The sequence below is a fragment of the Oryx dammah genome, unplaced genomic scaffold (genome assembly GCF_014754425.2).
Source record: "Oryx dammah isolate SB20612 unplaced genomic scaffold, SCBI_Odam_1.1 HiC_scaffold_14, whole genome shotgun sequence".
In the NCBI taxonomy this organism is placed as follows: Eukaryota; Metazoa; Chordata; class Mammalia; order Artiodactyla; family Bovidae; genus Oryx; species Oryx dammah.
Window position 1 is genome coordinate 30172586 of NW_024070198.1, and position 25833 is coordinate 30198418.

A 25833-nucleotide genomic window follows, 5' to 3' on the forward strand; every position below is an offset into this window, starting at 1 on the left:
CAGTAGATACCAGTAGTGCTCCCAATTCTGAAACAAAATGTCTACAGTGTACCCTGGGGGACATTCACCCCCAGTTACAGGCCCTTGCTTATAGCAGAAGACAGCCGGTTCTTCCTGCTGAAAAATGTTTGCAGTTACAACTTGGGATGGTGAAATGATGAGTCACTTCACTCCATCTCCTCTTGCTTCACAAAAGCTTTAAAAAGAGAGGCCAGCCAATCAGGAGGTTTGTGGGCTGGGAGTCTGTGTGACCGCGCTGTCTGAGGCGGCTGCATTGCTAAGCGGCGTTATGGGGTCCTTTTGGGGTTCTTCAGGACCAGACCCAGAGTCAAAAACAAGCAAATAAACAGAGCACTCTCATCACCGCCACCCACAAAAAATAGGAAAGTAAACCAGAACTGAAGGCTTTGGAATTTTATTAAAAATGGCCTCATGATTAGCACCGGACTCCCTCCTTCAGAAGCGGTCTTAGGTGTCCTGTCTGCGTAGAGCTGGCCTGGGCATTGATATGTGAAGAGGCTGAGAACATGTGGTATAAACATCGACTGATATTGTTTGCCATTTACACTCAGCATGTGTAATGCCACAGGAATGGCTCCTGGCGGCATGTGACTCTGCTTCCAGCCGGGTGTGCGGTGCCCGGGGTGCTCCTTCTCTTTTGCTGGCTCCTTTGCTCGCGTCCCCCCTCCTCTGCCCCCTTCCCAGACTCGGGAGAGTCTAAGCAGACGCTTGTCATGATTGGCATGCAGAAAGCTGGTAGAATGTCATTGGAATTTTCTAGGGAGGCACACGCGCGACACCCAAAATGACTCCCGGCTTCGGTGGCCTCAGGTGAGCCTTCCATGCCAGGAGCCCTGGTCTTTTTCAGAAAGGTAAGGTTGCATGACGTCATCCTACCTTGCCCCAGCCCAAGCGGGAAACCAAGGGTTTGGTTTTTTTTTTTTTAATTCTCTAGTCCGGGCAGCACTTCTGACCATGTTCTTGGCGCTAAGCATTTGTGCATGAGTATGCGATTTGTGTGGATCCCCACCCCCTTCTGTTTAAAAAAGTTGTAATAAATGATTCATAACGGCAGGGGTAACATGTGACCTAAAACAGCTCCTCATGACCCCAGTGAAATCAGCGATCCCAATGTCAAGGAAGTCTAGATGCTCTTTTTACGCTGGTTACTAAACTCTTTTATAAAGAAAAGTCGCGTGGCTACGGGAAAACAGATTGCGTTGTCACCAGATCGGAGGGAATGGAAGGGGACATTTTCGAAATCCCGAAACCTTATGAATTATGAGGGTCTCCGAAGGTGGAGGTTTGTTGTGTTCATTGCTGGAACTTGTCGATGATGGAAAATGAACTTTAAGGCATTTGAAATGTCCCGTGTCTGTTGAGTGCAGAGTCAGACTCATGAACCGGAGGGGAGTGCGGTGTTAGGATTCACGAGCAGGGGTGTTTTGCCAGAAAAGCATGCTCACCAGTCGCTCCTGAGCACCTCTGCAGGAGCTGTGATAAGCATTTCAGCAACTTTAGATATCTTTAAATTACAAAGCAAAACTATATTAACAGTCCCCAAGCAAGTACATAAACTTATGTCCTGAGGTTCAAGGGACATAGCTGGACATGGATGTGATGATCTGTTAGCAGGCTCAAGCACAACCAAACATGACTCACCTCATTTCTTCATCTGATGCAATTAAAAGTCGCTTGGACGCATTTGAGAGAGGAACACTGGTTCTCTGCTTGCAAGTGTGTCAGAGCAAATCCACACTCTGGTTAAATGGCGTGTATGATGTGTCTTACATCGTGGGGATTTTTTTAACCTTAAAATTAAGGTTAAAAAAATCCAGATATTAGCTTTACTATTGGCTTCTGCCTTACATGCATTGGAATCTTTTTTTTTTTCCCCTCCTTTCTTTTTGTGCACTTTTTCGTCAAGATGTCAGAAAACTGAAGGGGAGAGGGTTAATATTTTCACACACTCACCCCTCCCCCACACACATACACTAACAGCTGCCACGTATGATTTTGTGGAATTTGATATTTTGAACAAAATGACTTCCTTATTTTCCAGAGTAATATAATAATCAATTTTACCATAGAGGGCTGTGTACATGTCAAGCCTCGGCTTCCCCTAATTAGCAATGGATGGGGTGGCAGGGAAAAGGGCTGGAGAACAGTTTTGAGTGAAAAGCCAGCCATTGGGTTTTAACCATTCTTACTTGCCTCACCCAAGGCAGTTCTCAATCTTGCTTGGATCTGAACCACAAGTTTAATTTGCGGTGATCTGAGAAAATGGCTACAAGGGCACGCACACATGTAACCCAGATGGACCTGTCTCTCTGTTGTTGCTTTTTATCTTTCATCCTCTCTCCGCAGTAACTTTCTTAGGACCACAGCTTTGTAAAACAGAGTCAAAACTCAGAAGTCACCTACATAGAATATTCTCTGCCTTGGGTGGCACCTGTGTTTTGTCGGCTGTGGTCAGAAAGGTTTTTTAAGGCACCAGAAACTTCCCTCCATTTTCTCAAACAAATAGTTATATGGTGTATTTATAAAGTCCCATCCATAATACTCTCATTTACTCTAAGGAATTTAGAAGAATTAAATTCCCAGAACACAAGGAAATATATACCTCATACTCCACAATGAATCACTTAGCATATTCTGCTAAGGTCTCCGTTCCCATGGGCTTAGAGACAATCGTAAATCCAAGTGAGTTGAATAAGTGTTTGTTCACCGCCTCTAATTTGCCCGGCACCGAGCCAGACAGACACTCAGGAATTTGAAAGATTTTAGGATGTGGATGATGTCTTCAAGGTGCTTATCATTTAAAAAGCAAGAGTCAATACGCCAGCAAACCTCACCCAGCTTCCTACAGCAAAAATTATTTGTATACTTTGGGACAAGTCTTGCCACACAAGATATTTTTTGAATTGTGTGAAAGATGCTTCAGTCTAGCTAAGAAATATTGATCGATTGCCCGCTGTGTTTGTGACCCTTTGTGAGCTAATAAAAATTTCAGTGTTTATTCATAAGTGCAATTTAAGACACATGGTCATGTTGTTTGTAGTGACAAAAATGGCCTGTGAGGATCAAGGTAAAGAAGAACAGATTGATACTATTCCTTTAGAGATTGGTGAACCTCAAACTTTGTTTCTGATTCCTCTGAAACCTCCCTGGGTAGCTATTAAAAATCCCAATGCCTAGGGTGCAAAGGAATCTCTGGAAATGGGGCCCAAGTATCAGTATTCTAAAAAACACCCCGAGTAATTGCTATACCATTGAAATCTAGCGATACAGATGATTTTATCAAAAACTTTAAGTCTAGGGTGAGTTTGGAAGGTAGGCTTTCTCATAATGATGATGTTGCTTGACTAAAGAACTTTCAACATACTGGAGTCTGACTCCTCTGTCCTCTGCATCATTGAACTCAGTGTAAATGGAGGTATGCTTTCTTCCTAGTCAACAAAGATAACATAACACTGAGCCAGTCAGTCTACTAAATTACCTGAGGTTTGTGAACCTTGAACATTTTGATTCCAGGAGGTCAAATGTTGTTGAACATACCGACTGAATCTCTTAAAGGAAGTTAGGTATAAGAATAACCACGTTTTTGCAATGTCTAAAACCCCCATGGAAAAGGAAGCCCCTTCCTGGGGTATTGCACAATTAGTAGATAGAAGTGGCTCCTAAAAAAATACAACTGTTACTAAATTCTTTATAACCCACCACCATAGATTCTTAGAGTTGGAAGGTCAATTCAAGCTTGTCTAGTTCAGTGGTTCTGAAAGTGCAGCGTCAGTTATCACCCGGACTTGTTAGAAACACAAATTCTCAGGTCCCAACTCAGACCTCCTAAGATAGAAACTGGGGGTGAGCCCAGCATTTGTGTTTTGAAACTTTCCTGATGCCCCTTCCCCCAACACCTGAAAATCACTGCTCTGGTTTCACTTTGTCATTTTACAGACATATCTGTTAAGCAAGGTTAAGTGCCCCTGAAGTTACCCAGGACTAGAGAAGCAGTAGAGGCTAGAAACTCAGATTTCTCGGGGCCAAAATCTGTCTACACCATGGCCAGATCATCCTCACTTTTCTGTGTATCATGAGTAACAGCTTTAGGAAAATACCCACCATCCTAAAATCACAAAACATAAAGGAGCTTTAAATGTTGTCTCATTTGACCCTCCCATTTCACAGATGAGAAAACTGAGGTCTGCAGGGCGAATTGATTGCAATAAGATGTACAATTATTCGTGGCAGAGCCTGTCCAAGAAGTGGGTTGACTTACCAACAAAAACTGCCTCTCTTGGCCTCCTCCCTAAATACCCCACAACACCTCTTCGGTTTCATAGGGACTCCTAGTATTTAGCTTAAATTACACTGATTAAAATGTCCAGGGTAACAGTCAGGCAATTCTAGGAAAGGACCGGCTTTATTGAGTGAGAATTTAAATTCTTTAAAATTAAACTTTTATTGTGATTTAATATTAACTTGAATTTTATAATCCTCCTTGTACATTTACCAGAAAAAATCAGTGATATAAACTGAAAATAAAATTTAGCAAACATAGGGACCATTCCTGGAGCATGTGTTTCATCTCAGAATCGTGGGGATTAGACACATAGCTCCTCAGATCGCACACTGAAATTGCATTTTCTTCAGATTTAGTTAAAAGGAAAAATGTGGCAACAAGTCTGTTTGTTGAATATTTTAGAATTCTATCCTTGATGTGGATGGTGGTTATTTTACATAATTTTGACAGTGTTCAAAGACTGAGTCTAATCCACATTCTCCACGGAGCTTCATCTTCAAAGCCTTGGAGCAGTGCACATGGAACAGTTGGCCAGGAAACAAATTGAGAATGGGATACCCAGCTATTATCTCCGCACACATACACACGGAGCAGGTGTGTACAAGTGTGGATGTGTTTACTGGTTCCACACACCTACTGTGTGCCAGGCTCTATGACATGAAATGGATGCATAATTACTGCTTTCAAAATGACCATGGGGTATTAGATGAGGACATTAGATGAGTGATTGAGTAGATAATTATTAGTGAGGGTGGTAGGAGTTAGAACGGAATGTAATTGAGGCTTAATAGAACTGCAGGGCATTATGGGGGATGACAGAGGAGACACCAGCACACACTGGATGGGGGCAGAAGTCAGAGAGGGCTGCCTGGAGGAGGTGCCATGTGAGCTGCATGTTGAAGGATGGTGGTTATCCAGGTGCGGGGGAGTAGGGAGGAGATAGTCCAGGGGAAAGGAGCGGTATGTGCAAAGGCGTTCATGTTTATGTGCACACTGTTCTTCACTGGGGCTAGTGACCTATAAACCCCTAAATATTTCATTTGCATGTAGAAACATTATCATTTGGCTTCTTAGAGAACTTGTTTAACAGTTTTTAAACATGCATTTCAATTTTTTTTTTTCTTTTTTGGACGTGCCCTGGCTTTGCAGAATCTTAGTTCCTTGATCAGGGATTGAACCTGGGTCATGGCTGTGAAAGCCCAGAGTCCTAAAACTGGATTGCCAGGGAATTCTCTGAAATATACATTTCAAAGAGCTTGTTTTTCCGTCTCAAAGACCCTGATGTTCCCCAGAAGAGTTAGTGGGTTGAGAGGTCACCATATCTTATGTCACTGAGAAAACAGAAAGATCTCTCCTAACCCCTATAAGTCAAATTACCCTCTCAATTTCAGCCTTCACAAAATGAGTGAAATTCTGCATGCATTTCCTGAAGAATTATGTCTCGGGCAAACCAACTCCAGACCCAAAGTACTTTGAGCTTCACTTTACTGTGGAAGCCTGGTTCTGTCTATGGATTGCTTTGTAGAAGACAGCATCTTATGGCAAGGCACTTTTGATATTTCATTTACTCAGTCTTCATGGGTAGAGTTGAGAGCTTGTCCTTGTGCAGAACTGTCTGCCCAAGAAAGCAGTTAGAAGACATTAAATTATTTCATGCTGCCTGGACTGCAACATGTCAGTCTAAACCAAGTTATATGTAACAACAGTAGTGTATCAATAGTTTCTTTAAAAGTATTCCCAGAAGCTAAAAAATAGCTTAATTTTGGTGAGTAGTATTAATGATAATATTCAGTATTATTCAACTAATATTATTATTATCATCACTGCTTTGCGGAACACTCGCACATAATGTTTGATCTTTATAACAGTTAGTAAGGCAGACGTTGTTATCCCCATTTGACAGATGAGGAGATTAAACCTTAGAGTCATCAGATTTCAAAGGTGGAAGAGGCTTGGAGATCCTTTCATCCAGCTTTCTCATTTTACCAAAAAAAAAAAAAAAGAGGACGTTGACTCATATATAATCCCACCGGAAGTAAATAGTAACTGTAGGTCCAGGCCTGGATCTTCTGATTTCTAGCTCACCAAGTTTTTCACTGTATCATGCTGCTTTCAATTTTCAGTGTGTAAAAAGAAACTTGAAAGAATATGTATTTGTTTCTTTAAGAGAAATATTGTTGAAACCTTATGTCTTATGTGCTGTTCTGTAAACTCATGCAAGTATAGAAAAAGTCTCTTTTATAATTTTTCTAGATATAGATAGGTAAACAAACAGATATATAGGTAAATAGATACACAAATCACATGTGGATGTTATTGGGGGAGATAAAGGTGGAATTAGACTGGGCAGTCTCAAAGAGATGTCAGTTTTGTCTGTATAATTTTTTTTCTTTTGATAAAAAATACTTGGGCTTAAAATGACTGTAATGGTAGTATTTGTTAATTTTGATTGATGAGCAATGAATTAAAAGTATTTGTTATGTTCTTTAGATTTTTGTAGTTTTAAAATTCAAACAAATATTAATGTGAAAAATAAATTACCACCTACAATACCATCATTTCATAAAAGAAAGGATATTTTAAAGAAAGAAATTTGGTACAAAGGAAAGAAAAGGAAAACCAAAGCTAGTATCTAGTTCTTGGTGGTTAAGTTGACGTTCATTCTCTCTTTGCTTGAAGTCTTTTCCTGTTGTGACTTTAGCAGGATGTGTATTCATTTCTCTGCTTCTGCTGCATTATCAGTTCTCTTTTTCACATTTCAAGCACTTCTAATAACTCTGGCAGGACAGACAGGCCCTCTCTTGTCAGTTATAAAATCGCTAGCTGCACCTTCGAGACTACGTGTCCCCCAGGTTCCGAGAATTTTAATCTGACTGATTGAAGTGGTACTGAGTACAATGGACCAAAAGGCTGGTGATTTGATAGCAAATGTGTTATTTAAAATCACATCCTGACTGTGTTAGCTAAACTTATTGTGATGATCACTTCATGTCATATACATATATCGAATCATTACGTGTGCACCTAAACTTATAGAACGTCGTATGTTAATTTGAACCTGGGTCATCTGCATTGCCGGCAGATTCTTTACCATCTAAGCCACCAGGGAAGCCCCATATGTTAGTTATGTACCTTTAAAGCTGGAAAAAGTAAAATGAAACACTATGAAAATTTGGGGAGAAAAGCACAAAATAAAGGAAATAGCTTTATATTTTAGTAACTTTAAACGAACAACACCCCCCCCAAAAAAAAAAAAAACAAACTGGACTCAAGGAAATAGATACAGGAATGTGGTTTTATAAGCTCCCTTTAATGAATGTGTAAACTGGGGATAGGGTACTGGTTGTACGTAAAAAGACCCTCATTCAAGTCCCAGCTAAGTCCCTTATTTGCTGGATGCCCTCATATGATTCATCTGACCTTTTTTGGTCTCACTCCAGTCTTCTTACTATAAACTAGAAATGGCCATACCGCATTTACCTAATCATGTAACTGTCCTGGAGGTCAGGTAGCTAATGAGGTGAAAACATCTATTAACACTCCAACTGAAAATCACAAAACAAAAGAGAGATAATAGGATTATGATTGCTGTTACGAATGTGTCATGGTGATATGAATCGTCACATGATAATGTCATGGCTAAAACCCAGACACGGGATAATGCCAGCATGGACCCAGTCATCTCAAAATTAGTCACAGAGGCCTCTCGAGTGATAATCCAGGAGCCCTATTGTTACCAGGAAGGCAGCACTATCAAAAAAGTGTGTGATCTCACTCTTCTCCCACAAAGAAGACTCCCCTGATGCATGTTGATGGGGATACATCCACCACAGTGGCTGCATTAGCCCCAAAGAATGAGGAGGAAGACTGGGTTCCAGCCTCCGCTCTCCTCTCTTGGGTGAACTTACACATATACCAACTATTTTAGGTTTCACTTTTTTCCTCTGTAGAATGAGTGGGTTCAACTCAATGACCTCTGAGATCTCTTGCTCTTACGTTTGTGATAATTAGTTGCAGTTTGGAATTCTGCCCCAATATTACTGTGGTCTCATCATTGTCATCTTTGTAACCTGACATTTAGGGGCTGTTCCTAAGGGTCACATCCTGACCTAGCTTCTGAGAGTGTTATAGCAGAGTTGAGAGCTTGTGATTTGAGGTTCCACTTCCAGGAAGCAATGGAAAGCCTGTCCCTGACCCTGACCATTGCTCTTGATTTGATTTGGTTGCTCTGTAAGCTGTGAGCAAACCTGGGAAAACATTCTCTTGTCATGAGCTCTCTCATCTGGATTATATTTTGTATCTTAGCACTTAAGAAGAAATGGAATATTCACTGTGGCCTGGAAAGGGAGATGAGTTGAACTGGAAGTGAATTTAAATTCCTGATTGTTTATTGTGGAAGGTATGGTGCTTACTGAAAATGTGACTGGTCTGGTTGACAAAGGTACCGTTGTGCTCTGGACTTCAGTTCTTGGCTTCTACTTCTGGATGGACGAACATTACCAGGGAAAAACTTGGTGTGAGTTCACACACATTTGTACCACTACACTTCAGCTGCGTCCTTGTGTTGTCTTACAGCTTTTAAATCTATTATTGACTACTTATCCAGTTCACCAAGCAGCTGTGATTAACTCTCTGTGTTTTCTCCAGGTCTCAGTCCCCCCGCTTGCTATTCCTCTCTCAGCACACGTCTGCATTTACTTTGTAAATTCTTTTTTTTTCCTCAGTGTTTACATCTCTTTATGTTTTCTTTTAATCTATCTCTACCTGTCTCTAAGGAAGATTCGTCCTCTCTGCCTTGGCAGAGCTCACCTGCCATTTGCCCTGATGATGACTATGATGCTGGTGACGATAGTTACATGAGTTATGGTAACAACAGTGGTAACAAGACTAGTAGTGGTGCTGGTCCCTGCTGCGTTGGTTTGGTGGCTGCTTACTGTGTGTAGGAGCTGTGCAGAACAGTTTATGTCTACCCTGTCGTTTAACTCTCAGAACAAACCTATAGCTTAGACATAACCATCTTTACTTTAACAATGAGAACTGAGGCTGAGAGAAAATAAATATTTGCCCACAGTCACTAGCTGATATGTGGCAAACTGAAATTCTTATCCAAGTTGATACAAACTCTGAAACCTGTGCCCTTAGCCTCTGGGCAATGCTCTTTACATCCCTACCTGCCATATGCGATGCAGAGCGCAATCTCATTGGTATGGTTGAAAGTGAAAGTCGCTCAGTCGTGTCCGGCTGTTTGTGACCCCATGGATTATACAGTTCATGGAATTCTCCAGGCCAGAATACTAGAGTGGGTAGCCTTTCCCTTCTCCAGGGTATCTTCCCAACCCAGGGATTGAACCCAGGTCTCCTGCATTGCAGGCAGATTCTTTACCAGCTGAGTTACCAGGGAAGCCCAAGAATACTGGAGTGGGTAGCCTATCCCTTTTCCAGACGATTTTCCCGACCCAGGAATCGAATCGGTGTCTCCTGCACTGCAGGTGGATTCTTTACCAACTGAGCTATCAGGGAAGCCCTTGGTATGGTTCAGCCCTTGGTACACCCCAACATGTACTCCATTAATATGGCTGAATCAATTTTACCTCTTTCTACTCTGAATCTTAGTGGCAACGAGGTTATCTCCATGGATGTGAGTGATAAATATCACTTCCTCTGTAAAGGAATGTTTTCTGAAAAGGAAGAATATGTTGTGATCACACAAAAGATGTTCTCTTTCCAATAATCTCTGGCCAGTGCCACGCCTTTACATCTGTAAGTGCCAAATAATTTACAGAGTGTTCTGACAACTCCTTGCTGCTGCTGCTAAGTCGCTTCAGTCGTGTCCGACCCTGTGCGACCCCAGAGATGGCAGCCCACCAGGCTCCACCATCCCTGGGGTTCTCCAGGCAAGAACACTGGAGTGGGTTGCCATTTCCTTCTCCAATGCATGAAAGTGAAAAGTGAAAGAAGTCGCTTAGTCATGTCCGACTCTTTGCAACCCCATGGACTGCAGCCCACCAAGCTCCTCCATCCATGGGATTTGCCAGGCAAGAGTACTGGAGTGGGGTGCCATTGCCTTCTCCTTCAGTTCAGTTCATTCGCTCAGTCGTGTCCGACTCTTTGTGACTCCATGAATCATAGCACACCAGGCCTCCCTGTCCATCACCAACTCCCGGAGTTCACTCAGACTCGCGTCCATCAAGTCAGTGATGCCATCCAGCCATCTCATCCTCTGTCATCCCCTTCTCCTCCTGCCCCCAATCCCTCCCAGCATCAGAGTTGTTTCCAATGAGTCAACTCATCTCATGAGGTAGCCAAAGTACTGGACTTTCAGCTTCAGCGTCATTCCCTCCAAATCAACCCTCATGATGTAAATGAGGAAAGACTGTAACTTCTCTTTTCATGGTTGAGGACACTGAGGCTCAGAGAGTCTGTTGTCCACTGTGATGCAGCTGATAAGTGCTGAGTTAGGGCTGGATCCTTTGGTTCCTACCCCGGTTCGTAAAGGGCAGCCCACACCCAATATGTACTCATTGTACACTCACCTCCCCTCCAAGTGAAAGGAGACCAGAGAACTGTATCTGTAATAAAGAACTTTTTCTCCTGGGGGATAATGAGTGTCTGGCATAATAAAGCCAGTTCTCAGTACAGCAAAATTGGCTTGTTAGGTGCTGAGAATCGAAAGGCGTTGCTTAGAAACTCTCCCAGGTGAGGGCCAAGACATTCTGTCCCCTCTCATAGGAGCGTCTGTGTGGTCAGCATTGGGTCTCCAAACCTGTAGGAAGTTGGGTCCCTACTCTTGTGGGGACTCTCCCCTGGCACTCTATTCACACTTCGTGATCACAGTGCAGGGCTCTTAGTCCACTCAGGATGGGGGGGAGCATTCTGCTTCCTGAATCTCCAAGAAACAGGCCTCTTTGGTCAGCAGATACTCACACCAAAGTGACCGCCTGAACTTTCCTTGAGTGACCCCTCGCCTCCAGCTGAGGAAGCTGGAGAGTGACAGGGGACTCTTGATTCGATGTGGGACCACGGAGGGAACCAGCCAGATTCCTTGCAGATGGTTCTAGTAGGCTGCTTTTCTTTTTACCTTATTATTTTTATAAAGCACCTAAAGGAAATACATTGGTTCATGGAAAGAAAAGTCCAAGCAGGTTCAGGGGAAGCCGGCTCAAGGTGACTCCCAGAGTGGACTGGCCTATCTCCTCCAGGCCAGTGTCTGTGGGTTAGCTTTATTCTCAGGCAGCCTCTCCTTAAGCGGTAGCTTAAATTCAGCCAGTTTAGCAACCCAGGCATGGCCTGACACGGTGACGAGGGCCTGTCTCTTAATGGCTCCAGTAGCACCTGGGAGTGTCTGTTCCCGAGTCAGTCACGGTGGCTGGGGGCTCTGACTGGCTGGTTCATATTGGGTAGACATTACGATTCCCATTTTATAAATGAGAAAATCCTGAGGGTTGGAAAAAATTAAGTGATTTCCCCCCATCATATGTCTCTGTGGCATGATCGATTTGCGCATTCAGCCGTTAACCAAAAGGTTGGTGGTTCGCGCCCACCCAGGGCTTGTTTTCCTCTACAGCAATTCATCTGTGGCTTCCCAGAGGGCTCAGACAGTAAAGAGTCTGCTTGCAATGCAGGAGACCGGATTTGATCCTTGAGTTGGGAAGATCCTCTGCAGAAGGGCATGGCAACCCACTCTAGTATTCTTGCCGGTAGAATTCCATGGACAGAGGAGCCTGGTGGGCTACAGTCCATGGGGTCTCAGGGTCGGACATGACTGAGCCACCCACACTTGACTTCACTTACCCCATCACACCACCAGGAACAGGTACTTGGAAGCTGGTCTCTGACCACAACTCACCCTACAACTGCCTTTCACCAACAGCTGATGCATCTTTGCACATGTGGGTGGATTAATAAACCCAGACTGTTTCAAAGGTTTTGTTCAGAGTTCAGGGACAGCCCTTGAGTTGGTCTTTTGTTTCATTTGTTACATTGCTCTGAGACATCTAAGGCTTGAACCACTTCCTTGCCTGCCTTGCTGTTTTGTGCTTACCTCCGTGGGAATATTCATCTTCTCTGCACTGATCTGTCTCCCCTATGGTCTCAGGACGTTTCTCTTTTTCCATCTCTAGCAACTTTGCCTGGCACATAATAGGTGCTCAATCCATTCTGGTTGAATCGAACTCGTCCATGTCCTGTTGACCCCTCTGCTGGAATTTGTTTCAGAGCAGAGGCTCTGCAGCCCCTGTGTCCTGAACACTATCCTTTCCTTTCAGAACAGGATGGATTATATCACAAAAACTTGCTGAATTTCCAGCACCCCGACTTGAACTGAGGAAAGAGTGCCTCAGTTACTGTGCTCAAATATTAATCCATCATCACATCCTGCTGGGTACTCAGCATAAAATGTGGAAGAGCTTTGGGGCAAAGAGTGAGTGTTGGAGACAGCTGTTGGCTGCCCTGGGAGATGCAATATGTTGCACATCCTTTCGACAGTATGGAATTAAATCATCAGAAACAGTTTTCATCTGGAGCTCCTAAATCTCCCAGCTTATAAAGGAAACTTGTTCTCCTTTACATTGTATTTTATTTTTTAAATTAATTAGAGAAATGCTGCTTTAATTGGGAGAAACAACCAACCTTCCAAGAGAGTAGGGAACCAAAGTTCTGGATGTTAATTGTGCACTGTGAGTTCTTTGTTACAATGAATGGCTCTGGAAAGGAAAGGAAACCTCAGCTCTGGGGACAGTGAGCCTTGTTGAGACCTGAATGAACCCAAGTGGCTGTGCCGAGAGTGGACCGGCCCTCCGTGGGGCTGTGTGGTAGGCACTCTAGCTCTGTGCCAGGTGCCCAGGTTCTGTGCCTGACTGCGCTGCTCTCCCTCCCTCCCCAGATCTCAGGTTTGACCATGTGACTGTAGACAGAGCTGCTGCACAACATTGAAGAGAGGAAGTGGCAGAGGCATAGAACCGTGCTCCCCACCCACTCCCCAGACAAGAGGGCGTCCTTGCTGTCATCACTGGAGCTGACGGGTTCCAGAAAGGCCTGCATCTCCACCTCTCTCCAGGGGTCAGCAAGTGCTTGCCTATGGCAGGGAGTCAGCATCTCACTGAACAAAGAGGAGGACCACAGAGAAATATGGATGGAGATGATGATTTGGTGATGAAATAGTTCTGAAATTTAAGACTTTTGGAGGCAAGGCTGTTCTGTCAGCCACTAGAAGCTGGCTTGAAAGCTCTGGGTTCTGATTAGATGGGTTTTGTGTGGCTTTGGGCAAGTCACTTTCTTTGTTGACTAGAGGGGTAGATGAGTCTCCCTAAGGGTCTGCAGTTCTAAGCTTTCCCAGGGTGCCATTGCTCCAGCTGTTTAGAGAAATCTGACTTGGAAAAGGAAGAGACCTCTGTGTTGTTTTGGCTCCTGGCTAAGTTCCCAGAGGGTCTTCAGATCCTGGGTCAGATGGCGATACTCCCCAGGACTGCTGTGGCAAGCGTTCATACCAACAAATCCAGCCAATGTCCCCATCCCCACCCCCGCCTCTCTGTGTGGAAGCCTCTTTTGCACCTCACATTCTTGGTGGATTGTTTTAATTTCCTATTGTGTCTGTAACATGTTACCACAAATTTGTAGCTTCCAACAATACAAATTTCTTACACTTCTGAGAGTTGGAAGTCTAAAGTCAGTCTCATGGGACCAAAGTCAAGGTGTCAGCAGGGCTGGTTTCTACTGGAGCCTCTAGGGGAAATTTTATTTCCTTGTCTTTTCCAATTTCTAGAGACCACTTGGCATTTCATTGGCTCATGGCCCCTTTCTCTGTCTTTGAAGCCAGCAGCATAGCATCTTTTCTCCTCTCTGACTCTGCTTGCATCCTTATATCTTCTCTCTCTGACTCTAGTCCTCCTACCTCTATTTTATAAGGACTGCTGTGATTACATTGGGCCAGCTCAGATAATCCAGGATAACCTCTCACCTCAAGATTCTTAATCGCATCTACAGAGTCCCCTTTACTATGTTAGGTAAGATTCACAGCTTCTGGGGATTAGGGTGTAGAGATATTTGGGATGTTCATTATTCAGCCTACCACAGGGATTGTCCATTTGACTTCAAAATGTAGATTTGGGGACTTCCCTGGTGGCCCAGTGGTTGAGACTCCACACTTCCACTCCAAAGGGCATAGGTTTGATCCCTGGTCAGGGAACTAAGATTCTGCATGCCACATAGCACAGCCAAATAAATAAAAATAAAAAAACACTTCATTTGAAAAAAAAACAAGCACACAAACCTAGATTTGGACAGGGAGAGAGTGTATTGGAACTCCTGCTCTGGTGACTGTACCTGAGAGAAGTTCAAGCTGTATACAACAGCAAAATCCATTTGCTTTCTGCCTCTATTTAGATTCCCCTTCCTTTAATTCATCCATTGTCTTCCTTCTTCATTCTGTTCATGGCAGCTACCAAGTGCCCACCAAGTTTAAGCAAGTGTGCCTAGAAAATGTGAGAATCTCTGAGAAATGCTCCCTTCCCTGGTGGAGCTTATGTCGAATGGAGGGTGAAAGGCACATAAGCAGTTACTTTCAATACAGGGCAGTGATGCAACAGTGACAAACTGAGGTGGGAGGCAGACAGGAGGTTGACATCAGTTCTGTCCTTTAGAGTTTCAGACCATGTGCCCCAGTTTTTGGCTTACAAGTTTGATTGTTATACACATCCGAATTTTATTTTTTAATTTATTTTTATTTGCAATTTGTTTTGGCTGCACCTTGTGGCCTGCAGGATCTTAGTTCCCAACCAGGGATCGAACCTGTGTCCCCTGCAGTAGGAACACAGAGTCTTAACCACTGGACCACCAGAGAAGGCCCTGCACCTGAATTCTAAGTTACTAACTCTGATAGGCTGAGAATTTTAAGACTTTTTAAAAGTAGGATGGTGTGTCATTTCTTTTTCATCTAAGGGTCTTTGGTTCAAAAGGGTATCTGATTCTGATGATTCTTATGAAACCACTTCTACTCAAGGTTGATTCAAGTTGGGGACCAATTTGCCAGGCAAAGCGGAAGTCGAGAAGAAAATCTAGTCGGTCTTCTTAATTTCTGCTGCATGTGAATGGGTAGACTTCTGTAACCTGGGCCATCCTCAGGAAAGCACTCGTTTCCCATGGCTAACCTACAAATACCCAGCGAGGTTGGCTCTCCCTGTTGGAAAGACAGCTCTTCCCCACATGTCCTTTCAGAGGCAAAGGGGAATCTCCAGCGAGAGCTCCCTCCAGCCCAGAACACAGTTTTAGAAAATACAGCTGACTTCTCTGGGAAAAACAAAACCAACCTTGTCTTACTCTCATCATGGAAACCAAGTTGGCACCTCATTATCGCCTTGTTAGCAAGGACAGGCTGCATCGGGTACAGACCTGGTAGCAAGGGTTGGCCCTGTGTGGGCAGGGTTTTGAGTTAAGCTTAATTGCTCCTCTAAAGCTCAGCCACTTAATACTACACAAGTAGAAATCTATCACCAGCCTCTACACCATCCTCCTGTGCCTTTCACATTCTCGCCTACGTAGACAGTTAGTACCTCTCCAACTCTGCTGCTGCCATGATGTGTGCCTGAGCCACAGTGGGGCCACCAAGGCTTGGCTGCAACCAAGGAGAAGAGATCTGTCACCAATTTTAACCTCAACCCCTCCCCGCAACCCTGTAGTATCTTAACATGCAACCAGCCTGTTCTGTCCTTGGAGCACAGCAAGGCTGCTGCCTGAGGGAACATCCTGTCTCTTTAATGACTTACAGCAAATACTTGATTTCTCATAGAATGAGAAAGAGTAAGCCAGATCTGTTTTTGTCTGGCTCTGAGATGTGTTTTGTGCTTGAATTTGAATGTGGAGGTGCCTAATGTTCTGAGAACTCACTTTGAACAAAACAGTGAAGCAGCCCATGAAGAGTACTGTGCCCTTTCTCTTCTTTGGAAACCCTGACTCCTTGGTCTGTACTCACCAACAATGGGCATTTGTTAAGTAGGTCACCTAGTCTCTTTGAGCTATAGGTTCTTGCCCTGCAAAACTGGGATGAAGTTACCTACCCCCTGGGCTCCCCAAGTGGTGCTAGTGGTTAAAAAAAAAAAAAAGCCTGCCAGTGCAGGAGACCTAAGAGATGTGGGTTCAATCCCTGGATCGGGAAGATCCCCTGGAGAAGGAATGGTGACTCAGATGGTAAAGAATCGGCCTGCAATGTGGGAGACCTAAGTTCGATCCCTGGGTTGGGAAGATTCCCCTGGAGGAGGGCATGGCAACCCAGTATTCTTGCCTGGAGAATCTCATGGACAGAGGAGCCTGGCGGGCTACAGTCCATAGGATCGCAAAGCCTAGAACACAGCTGCAGTGACTTATCACAGCACATAACACTACCCACCCCACAGGACTCATGGAGAGGTCCAGTGAGACAGCACAGACAAGCACTGGGCACATGGCGTCGCAGTAAATGTGAAGAACCTCCCCCCTCACCTGCCTCCCCAGCCTGCCTGTGCTCATTCTCTCAGACCAGTACAGAGCACCAATCCAAAGTGGGAGAGGTGTGACAGGCCAACCACCTCTCTCTCTTTCCTTGCCTATGCCTACCCTCTGGCCCTTCCCCTTTGTTTCATTATCATCAGACTTGCACTGTACAAAGCCTTGTTAAACAGTGGACACCTTGTTAAATGGTCCCAACTTTTCAGTTTCGCCCCCACACTTCTGTAGGCATGCTGAATGTATATCCATGATAACCCCAATCTCAATTGAACAGTTCCATTCTTCCCATTAAGATGTCCTGAGAATTCCAGTTTATCAACATCCCGAACACATTTCCTGATTGCACTCACTCCCCAGAAGGGGAGTTTAAGACCAGGAAATATAGGGTCTTATAAAACGGCCCTGACAACGGTAACCACATATACCATGAAAGGGAATGTCTGTTCCCTTTTCAGTTCACAGGTCCTGATTTTTGGTCTAGAAAATACCGTAACCAACAACAGAAGTCCGTGAAAGGCACGTGTCAGACAGACACCCCCGCAATAAGATTCTGTGAGAGCCCACCGCCGCCTGTGATCGAAAATTCAGGTTCTTCCCTTGTAATTTTTTAAATTTCTTTTGCTAGTTGGGTTTCAGAATGGACTGAAGGGCACATGAGTCTCGTTGCTTTTGGATGCGAAGTGAGGACAAGGATAAAAATGTGTTTGGCACAAATATTCACACACAATTCATTCTGTGTGTAATTTTGAAGACTACTTTTTTCACTTAACATTAGAGTAGATGGATTTTCTCTTGTCACCATTTTTTTTCTTTGTAAAGTATGACCTGACCAAATTCAAGATGATGTCTGTCACTGGCAAAGATGAAGGTGGGGTGAGGATGGAGAGGGCAGATGCCCAAGGAGGACTTAGTGTGGTGGAATATCTTCTATCTTAAACTTGATGATGGGAAGACTTCTTTGAATGTCTTAAATATTGCATAACACAATGGAAATTCTTGCACCAGTAGTGAATGCTTACTGAACATTTCATTCTGCCAATGTATTATAATTTACTCGCTTTAAAACTCACCTCCCTGCTGTTATCGGATATTTGTAACTTTCAACACTGGACTCTTAAATAATGTAGTTTTATTAAACATCTTTGCGTATCAAGTTTTGTCTGCATTTTAGCTTGTTTTCTTCGGGCATATTTATAGGATTGAATTATTGGGTCGAAGAATATGGCTGTAATGAGCGCCTGTTGCCAGACTACCTTTGGGCAAAGTTGCACGAGTTTAGATTATCACTGATCTTGTGTCCATTCCACTTTATCTCACCAGCACTGAGCACTGTCATTTATGTGTGTGTGTGTGTATTTGCTACTTCGGTCAGCAAATACTTGTTTCTAATGGTTTAACTTTATCTCTTTGATTACCAGTGAGTTTGAACATTATACCTTATAAGAATTTTTCTGTATGTGTTAGTCGCTCAGTTGTGTCTTTGCCACCCTGTGGACTATAACCCACCAGGCTCCTCTGCCAGGGCTTTTCCCAGGCAAGAGGAATGGAGTGGGTAGCCATTCCCTTCTCTAGGGGATCTTCCTGACCCAGGGATTGAACCTGGGTCTCCTGTACTGCAGGCAGATTCTTTACTGTCTGAGCCACCTATTGGAATTTAAAAGATTATTTCACTGATGTGTATGAGCACAGGTTTTTGCAGACTGGATCATACGTGGGGCCTGTGTGGAAGGTCTTGTTTGTATGGGAGGGGGGACCACAGACAGCAAACAAGTAGCCCGTTGCCTGCCAGGTGGAAAGCAGCCGTGCATCTAGCCCTTTGTCTCCTCGCAGTGCCGCCAAGCTCCTGGACAAGACCCCGTTCTCGGTCAGTAACCCGAACCCGCTGCTTCCTTCGCCCGCCAGCCTCCAGCTGGCCCAGCTGCAGGCTCAGCTCACCCTCCACCGGTTGAAGCTGGCACAGACAGCCGTCACCAACAACACCGCGGCCGCCACGGTCCTCAACCAAGTCCTCTCCAAAGTGGCCATGTCCCAGCCTCTCTTCAACCAGCTGCGGCATCCATCCATGATCAGCGCCCCCCACGGCCACACCGGGGTGCCCCAACACGCAGCCACCGTGCCCAGCACCCGCTTTCCCTCTAATGCATTTGCCTTCTCACCCCCTGGCCAGACGCGAGGCCCAGGGCCCACGGTGAGCCTTCCCAGCCAGCAGCCCAACGCCATGGTGATGCACCCCTTCATGCCTCAGACCCCCGCCCAGCCAGCGGTCATCCTGGGCCTTGGAAAAACTGGGCCCGCGCCCACGGCTGCAGGGTTCTATGAATATGGCAAAGCCAACTCTGGCCAGGCATATGGCTCTGAAACCGACGGTCAGCCTGGCTTCCTGCCAGCCTCAGCTGCTACCTCGGGCAGCGTGACCTACGAAGGGCACTATAGCCACTCAGGGCAAGATGGCCAGGCTGCCTTTCCCAAGGACTTCTACGGACCCAGTGCCCAAGGGTCGCAGGTGGCAGGTGGATTTGTGGCTGAGCCAGCCGGGGCCTTGAAAGGCGAGGTGGGTCCCCTGCTGCAGGGTCCAAACAGCCAGTGGGAGAGCCCCCATGGGTTCTCTGGCCAGAGCAAGCCTGATCTTGCAGCAGCCCCCAGCCTGTGGCCCCCACCCCCTGGCCAGCCCTATGAGCTGTATGACCCCGAGGAGCCCACACCAGACAGGACCCCTCCTTCCTTTGGGGGTCGGCTCAACAACAGCAAACAGGGCTTCAGCGGAGCCCGGAGGCGGGCCAAGGAGGAGCAGGCAGTGCTGTCCCTGCGGCCCCTGCAAGCGCATGAGCTGAATGACTTCCATGGTGTGGCCCCCCTCCACCTGCCACACGTCTGTAGCATCTGTGACAAGAAGGTGTTTGATCTGAAGGTGAGTCATCTGAGACCTGCTCGGAGCTCCAGCTGGAGCCTGGGGGAGCCGGCCACCACAACCCAGCCCTTGCTATTCACAGGCCAGGAACTGTGACACTTGGGGGATGGGTGACAGGATCTTGCCACAGCTACCCTTGATTAAAATCCTTGGTATTAGAACCAACAGGAATTTCAGAAATGTATCAGGGCCAATCTCTTGTTTTAAGGCAAGTAAGAGAGTCTTACTTGTATTTATAGATGAGAGAGTCAAGGTGAGAGGGGATCAAGGGACTCAACCTGGGTTATGGAAAAGGAACTCAGGAATTAGAGCCTCTGCCTCCTTGAAAAGGGCCTTTCTCTGTAGAGCACCAGGAAGCTTGAGAGTCTATGTTCCTTGACAACATACATTGTACTGAGTACAAATGGAGAAAAACTTAGTAGAATTTTGAGTCAGACAAGTAAGTCATTCTCAGATGGGACCTAGACAGATTATTATAGAGGGGCCTCAGCTTCTCCATCTGCAGAACGGAGGTAGAGCCTCATGACACCTTTCCAGCGGTTAGAAAGTGCTTTGAGCCCCTGCAGACAAAAGCCCATGGTAGTATAAATTTCCCCCTAAAATGTATTGCTGACGCAGTAAAATATTCCAAAGCAATAATAATTACAGTTAGCATATTCTTTGTCTGTGTCGGCAATAACTCTCCAAGAGAGACACTATTATTATACCCATTTTACAGATGCAAAGACTGAGGCCCAGAGAGATGAAATGATTTGTCCAGGACCCCATAGTCAGAAAGTGGTGGGGTGGAGATTCAGACATGGGTCTGACCCTCCCAGAGCCTGTGCCTCTTAAGCACTGAGCTGTACAGCCTCTTGTCTCTTGTCCCGTCTGCAGAGCACAATAATCCCTGTTTAGCGGGCATTCCACCACGGTGTGTCTTTTACCTCTGCTGGGTCATGTCATCCAAATGCATCCCAGTCACTCCGGTGGGACATACCTTCTCACCTCCCGTCTCTGGAGGGGGTCTGGCTAATATGGGAGGTAATGGAGGATTGAGCCTTTTCTAGGGCTTTCCACCTGCCAGCTTCTCCTGTAGAAATGCATCGGTGGGACCAAGGGCCCACTGAGAGGGGAAGAGGGCATCAGACTTGTGACTCTAGGCTCCTGTCTGAGCTAGACTTGGGATATGCAGGTGGATGCTGGTGGGGTGAGGGCTGGGTAGGGCGGCAGGAGGGGGGAGGGAGGTGCCTGGATGGTGGGGGAGGAAGGGCGGGAGATGCGCCTGCGGGGTTTGTCCAGCGACTGGGTGCTCTGTGCTCCCTGTGTTTAGGACGAAGCCCGCACTCATCCATTGCCTTCCCGTGGACTCAGTTCTACTTCAGTCATTTTTCTCTCCTTCTGGCCTAGGACTGGGAGCTGCATGTAAAAGGGAAACTACATGCTCAGAAATGCCTGCTCTTCTCTGAAAAGTAAGTGCTGTCCAGGAGGACAGGTCTTTACATGTGCTCAGCAAGCCTTCATCAAGCTCATACTGTGTGCTTTGCACCGTTCTTGCTGGGGAAACAGAGGACAAAACAAGCCAACCCTGTGCTCAAGGAGCTTATACTTAATGACGAGGGGTGACAGATGACACGCTAGTGAGGTATGTGTTGGGGTGGCGAAAAAGTTCTTTCGAGTTTTTCCATGACATCATACAGAAGAACCCAAACGAACTTTTTGGCCAACCCAGTAGCATCTCTGGCAGTAAATACTAAAGAGAAAACAGAAAACAGCATAAGGGCAGAGAGAGAGAGAATGTGTGTGTGTGTGTTTGTGTGTGTGTGTGTGTGTGTGTGTGTGTGTACGTATGTGTATGTGCATTCACTCATAGGGGCTGGTGGCAGGGAGACCTCACTGAAGACATACCAGGAGGGTGTGGAATGAGCCATGACTGCCTGCAGGACCAGCACTCCCAGCAGAAGGAATAGCGACTTTGAAGACCTGGTGTGGTCCAGGGATGCTCAGCAGCATCAGTGTGAGCAGCGCAGACTACCTGGGGGGAAGAGCCAGCGAAGTCGTGGGCCCCCATCCTGAGCACTTTGGCTCCTCGAGAAGACTTTTACTTTTGATCTGAGTGCAGTTGGAGCCTTGGAGGGCTGAGCAGATGAGGGATGTGCTCTGGCTTCATTGATTGGGACCCCAGCTGCCATGCTGAGAATTCAGGTGGTAGGGGGCAAAGGCAGATACCTGGAGACCCATGTTGAGGGTGTTGTAAACACCCACACAGAAAAGAGGAGCTCTGGCCCAGGGAAGTAGAATAGAAGATAGGGTTAAGCATTTAAAGATGAGCTCATTCAAAAGGCCTTTCTTTCTTATTCACAATAACCAAAAGGTAGGAAGCAACCTAAATGTCCGGGCTAGATGAATAGATGAACACATGTGGTCTATGTTTACGGTGGAATATTGTTCAGCCTTCAAAAGGAAGGGATTTCTTATATGTGCAACAACATGGGTGGTGGTTATGCTAAGTGAGATAAGCCAGTCACAAAAGGACAAATGCTGTATGATTCCATTTACAGGAAAGAACTCAGATTCATGGAGACATAAAATAGAATGGAGGCTGCCGGGGCTGGAAGAGGGATTTGGCAGGGGTTAGTGGTGAATGGGTAGAGAATTTCGGTTTTACAAGATAGAGTTCTTCTGGAGCTGGATGGTGGTGATGGTGGCCAAACAATGTGAATGTAGTTAATGTTACTGAACTGTACACTTAAAGATGGTTAAGACGGTAAGTTTTAGGTTCAGTTCAGTTCAATTCAGTGGCTCGATTGTGTCCGGCTCTTTGCAACTCCATGAACTGCAGCACGCCAGGGCTCCCTGTCCATCACCAACTCCCAGAGTTTACCCAAACTCATGTCCATTGAGTTGGTGATGCCATGCAACCATCTCATCCTCTGTTGTTCCCTTCTCCTTTTGCCTTCAATCTTTCCCAGCATCAGGGTCTTTCCAGTGAGTCAACTCTTTGCATCAGGTGGCCAAAGTATTGGAGTTTCAGCTTCAACATCAGTCCTTCCAATGAATACCCAGGACTGATCTCTTTTAGGATGGACTGGTTGGATCTCCTTGCAGTCCAAGGGACTCTCAAGAGTCTTCTCCAACACCACAGTTCAAAAGCATCAATTCTTTGGCACTCAGCTTTCTTCACAGTCCAACTCTCACATCCATACATGACCACTGGAAACACCATAGCCTTGACTAGACGGATCTTTGCTGGCAAAGTAATGTCTCTGCTTTTTAATATGCTGTCTAGGTTGGTCACAACTTTCCTTCCAAGGAGTAAGCGTCTTTTAATTTCATGGCTGCATTCACCATCTGCAGTGATTTTGGAGCCCAAAAACATGAAGTCTGACACTGTTTCCACTGTTTCCCCATCTATTTGCCATGAAGTGATGGGACCGGATGCCATGATCTTAGTTTTAGGTTATTTAACACAATTTTAAAAATTGATTTTAAAAAATCATTTCTTTTCTGGTTCCCCATCATTTTATTATAAAATATAAAATTCACATAAGATTCACCATAGTAACCATGTTAAAGTATACAGTTCAGTGGTACTTAACACTTCACAAAGTTGTGTAAATAGGACGACTCTCTAGTTCCACACTTTCATCACTCCCAGGGAAACCCATACCCATTAGGTAGTCACTGCGCATCCCCTTCCCCACCCCCAGCCTCTGGGGACCACTAATCTGCTTTCTATCCCCATGGATATGCTTCTTCTAGACACTTTATATAAATAGACTCATAATATGTGACCTTTTGTGGCTTTTTTCACTTCGCATAGTATTTTCAGTGCAACCCACATTGTAGCATACGCAGCCTTTATATGGTTGAATAATATTCAAATATATAAAAACATTTCGCTTATCCATTCAACTTCTGATCTATATTTGGGGTGTTTCTACCTTTGGGCTGTTATGAATAGGGCTGCTGTGAACATTTGTGTACAAGTTTTTGTTTGAACATCTATTTCCTACTCTTTGGGGTCTGAGTGTCTTAATGAAATTTCTGGGTCACATTCTTTGTCTAACCTATTGAGTAACCAGTTCCCCTTTCTCACCCCCTCCAGCGCTGGTGTGCGGTGTGTCCTCGGTCCAGCAGAGGGAACTCTGTGTGCCTCTCCCAACAGCACAGCTGTTTATAACCCTGCTGGGACGGAAGGTGAGGAGGGGCCCACAGGTCAGCAGCTTGAAGCAGAAAGCAGTTTCCCAAAGGCTTCTTTTCTTTCTTTTTTTTAAGACTTTTTTTGACGTGGACCATTTTTAAAGTCTTTGTTAAATTTGTTACAATACTGTTTCTTCTTATGTTTCGGTTTTTTGGCCTAGAAGCATGTGGGATGTTAGCTCCTCAACAAGGGCTTGAACCCAAACCCCCCTGCTTTGGAAGGCGAAGCCTTAACGACTGGACTGCCAGGGAAGCCCCTCCCAAAGGCTTCTTGTGCCTCATCTTTACTAACCAAATGTCCCCGATGAGCCCCCCTTGGACATCTGTAAAGCAAACGGATCCCAAGATGCTAAGAGGCGTTGGACTTGCTCTCTGGGCTCTTTGATGTTTTCTACATGTTTTAGACCTAAAGCTTTGCTGGTTATCAGCACACTCAGAAGTGTAATCATGCCAATCACTAATCACTATATTAAAAGGGAATTTTCACTTTTTCCCTTCCCGCTTCTGTCCTGATAATGACTTTTGGGGGATAGGGGTTAACCCAGTTATTTAATATTATGTTTGCCTTACAACTTTTAAAAATTTCTTTTGAAGGATTTATTTCAAGGAAGAAAAGCTAACTTTAATTATTTTTAAAAAGAACATTTGGCCAAAAAGTCATTTTTATTTTTAAATGGTGGGGGGCAATGACTCTTGCACATATCTATAAACAAGGACTTCTGAAGGTCAAGGAAATGACTGGGTTTTCACTCGATTTTGTGTAATTTACCATTTAGATTACACCTCAAATCTTGGAACGTCATACTCGACCATTCCTGCGAGGTCGTTTACTCAGTCGAGTCCCGCATTCCCTTCAGCTTCCCCAGGGACAAATGTGAGTACAGAAGCGTTTTCTCCGTTGTGACTTGTCATCATCGAAGCATTTTTACCACCTTCTCTGCCTGGGTGTAGAGGTGCAGAGGAGGCTGGGTGAAGCAGGTACAGATGGCGCTTAGTGAAGGGCAGGAAAACAGAGGTCAACATTGTTTAATTCAGTCTAACTGGGGTTGAAACACACAGATTAAAAATCTGACTTAATTTCTTCCAATTGAAGGCACTCAAAGACTGTCTAGCATTCGGTCCTGGTTTAGAAAAAAATAAGTTTGAGGTCTGTGTGTGTGTGTGTGTGTTGTGTGTTTTCTAGCACTTTGACATTTAATGAAGTGGACCGTTTCCTTCAAGTTTCAATTCTGAAACTTGAACAGAAAGAGAAGATGTGCTTGAAAAGTAAGGGCCCGGTGCTCGTGGTTATTTTTGGCTCCTTGGGGAAATGGTGACATCTGCATCACGCTTTTTTTAGTTGTGTTTGTGTTCCTTCTTCTCGACAGTGTACACTTTGGTCCCAAAGCTCTAAGGGCTCATCCCTCTTTTTTCCACCAGTTGTGACAACTTGCTCTGCCTACTTGCTTCTTCCACTCCGTGTAGCCTGGTCTCCCAGGAGCTACCCAGCTTCCTTTCCTCCCTGGGAAACGCGTGGAAGGGGTTGAGCCACAGAGCCCCCCATAAAGCGAATTTGTTGTTGATCAGTCGCTAGGTCGTGTCTGGCTCTTTGTGACTCTGTGAACTATAATACACCCGCCTCCTCTGTCCTCCAGTGTCTCCCGGAATTTGCTCAAATTCATGTCTATTGAGTCGGTGATGCTACCTAACCACCTCATCCTCTGCGTTTGACCGAACCCTGCTTGAGGGCGAGTGTCTGTGTGGTTTTGCCTGAATCTGTGGGTTTTTTTTTTTTCCAGTTTGTCATGTGAGCAGCTGCAGGCTCTTTCTTCTCCAGCTCAGGAGAGCCAGTCTCCCCACGTGCCATCCTCTCCGCACGTCAGGGCATTAGAGCAAAGCTTGGGAAGAGCAAACTGAGATGTTTAGGTTTAGACCCTGGGTCCTGAATGAGTGGGGAGGTGAGGAAGTTCATGATGAGAAGCGA

The 25833-nt window shown here is 45.3% G+C and overlaps 1 protein-coding gene across 1 annotated transcript in view; it reads left to right on the top strand.

Annotated features, from left to right (window-relative positions):
* Window positions 1–550: 550 nt before the first annotated feature.
* Window positions 551–25833, top strand: part of RBM20 (RNA binding motif protein 20) — a 76547-nt gene continuing 51264 nt past the window's right edge. Inside the window, exons 1-5 of the mRNA XM_040254417.1 lie at window positions 551–831; window positions 18611–19688; window positions 21078–21139; window positions 23776–23867; window positions 24647–24744. Of these exons, the coding sequence (XP_040110351.1) occupies window positions 806–831; window positions 18611–19688; window positions 21078–21139; window positions 23776–23867; window positions 24647–24744 (1356 nt within the window). The 5' untranslated portion in view covers window positions 551–805. The remainder of the gene's footprint in view (window positions 832–18610; window positions 19689–21077; window positions 21140–23775; window positions 23868–24646; window positions 24745–25833) is intronic.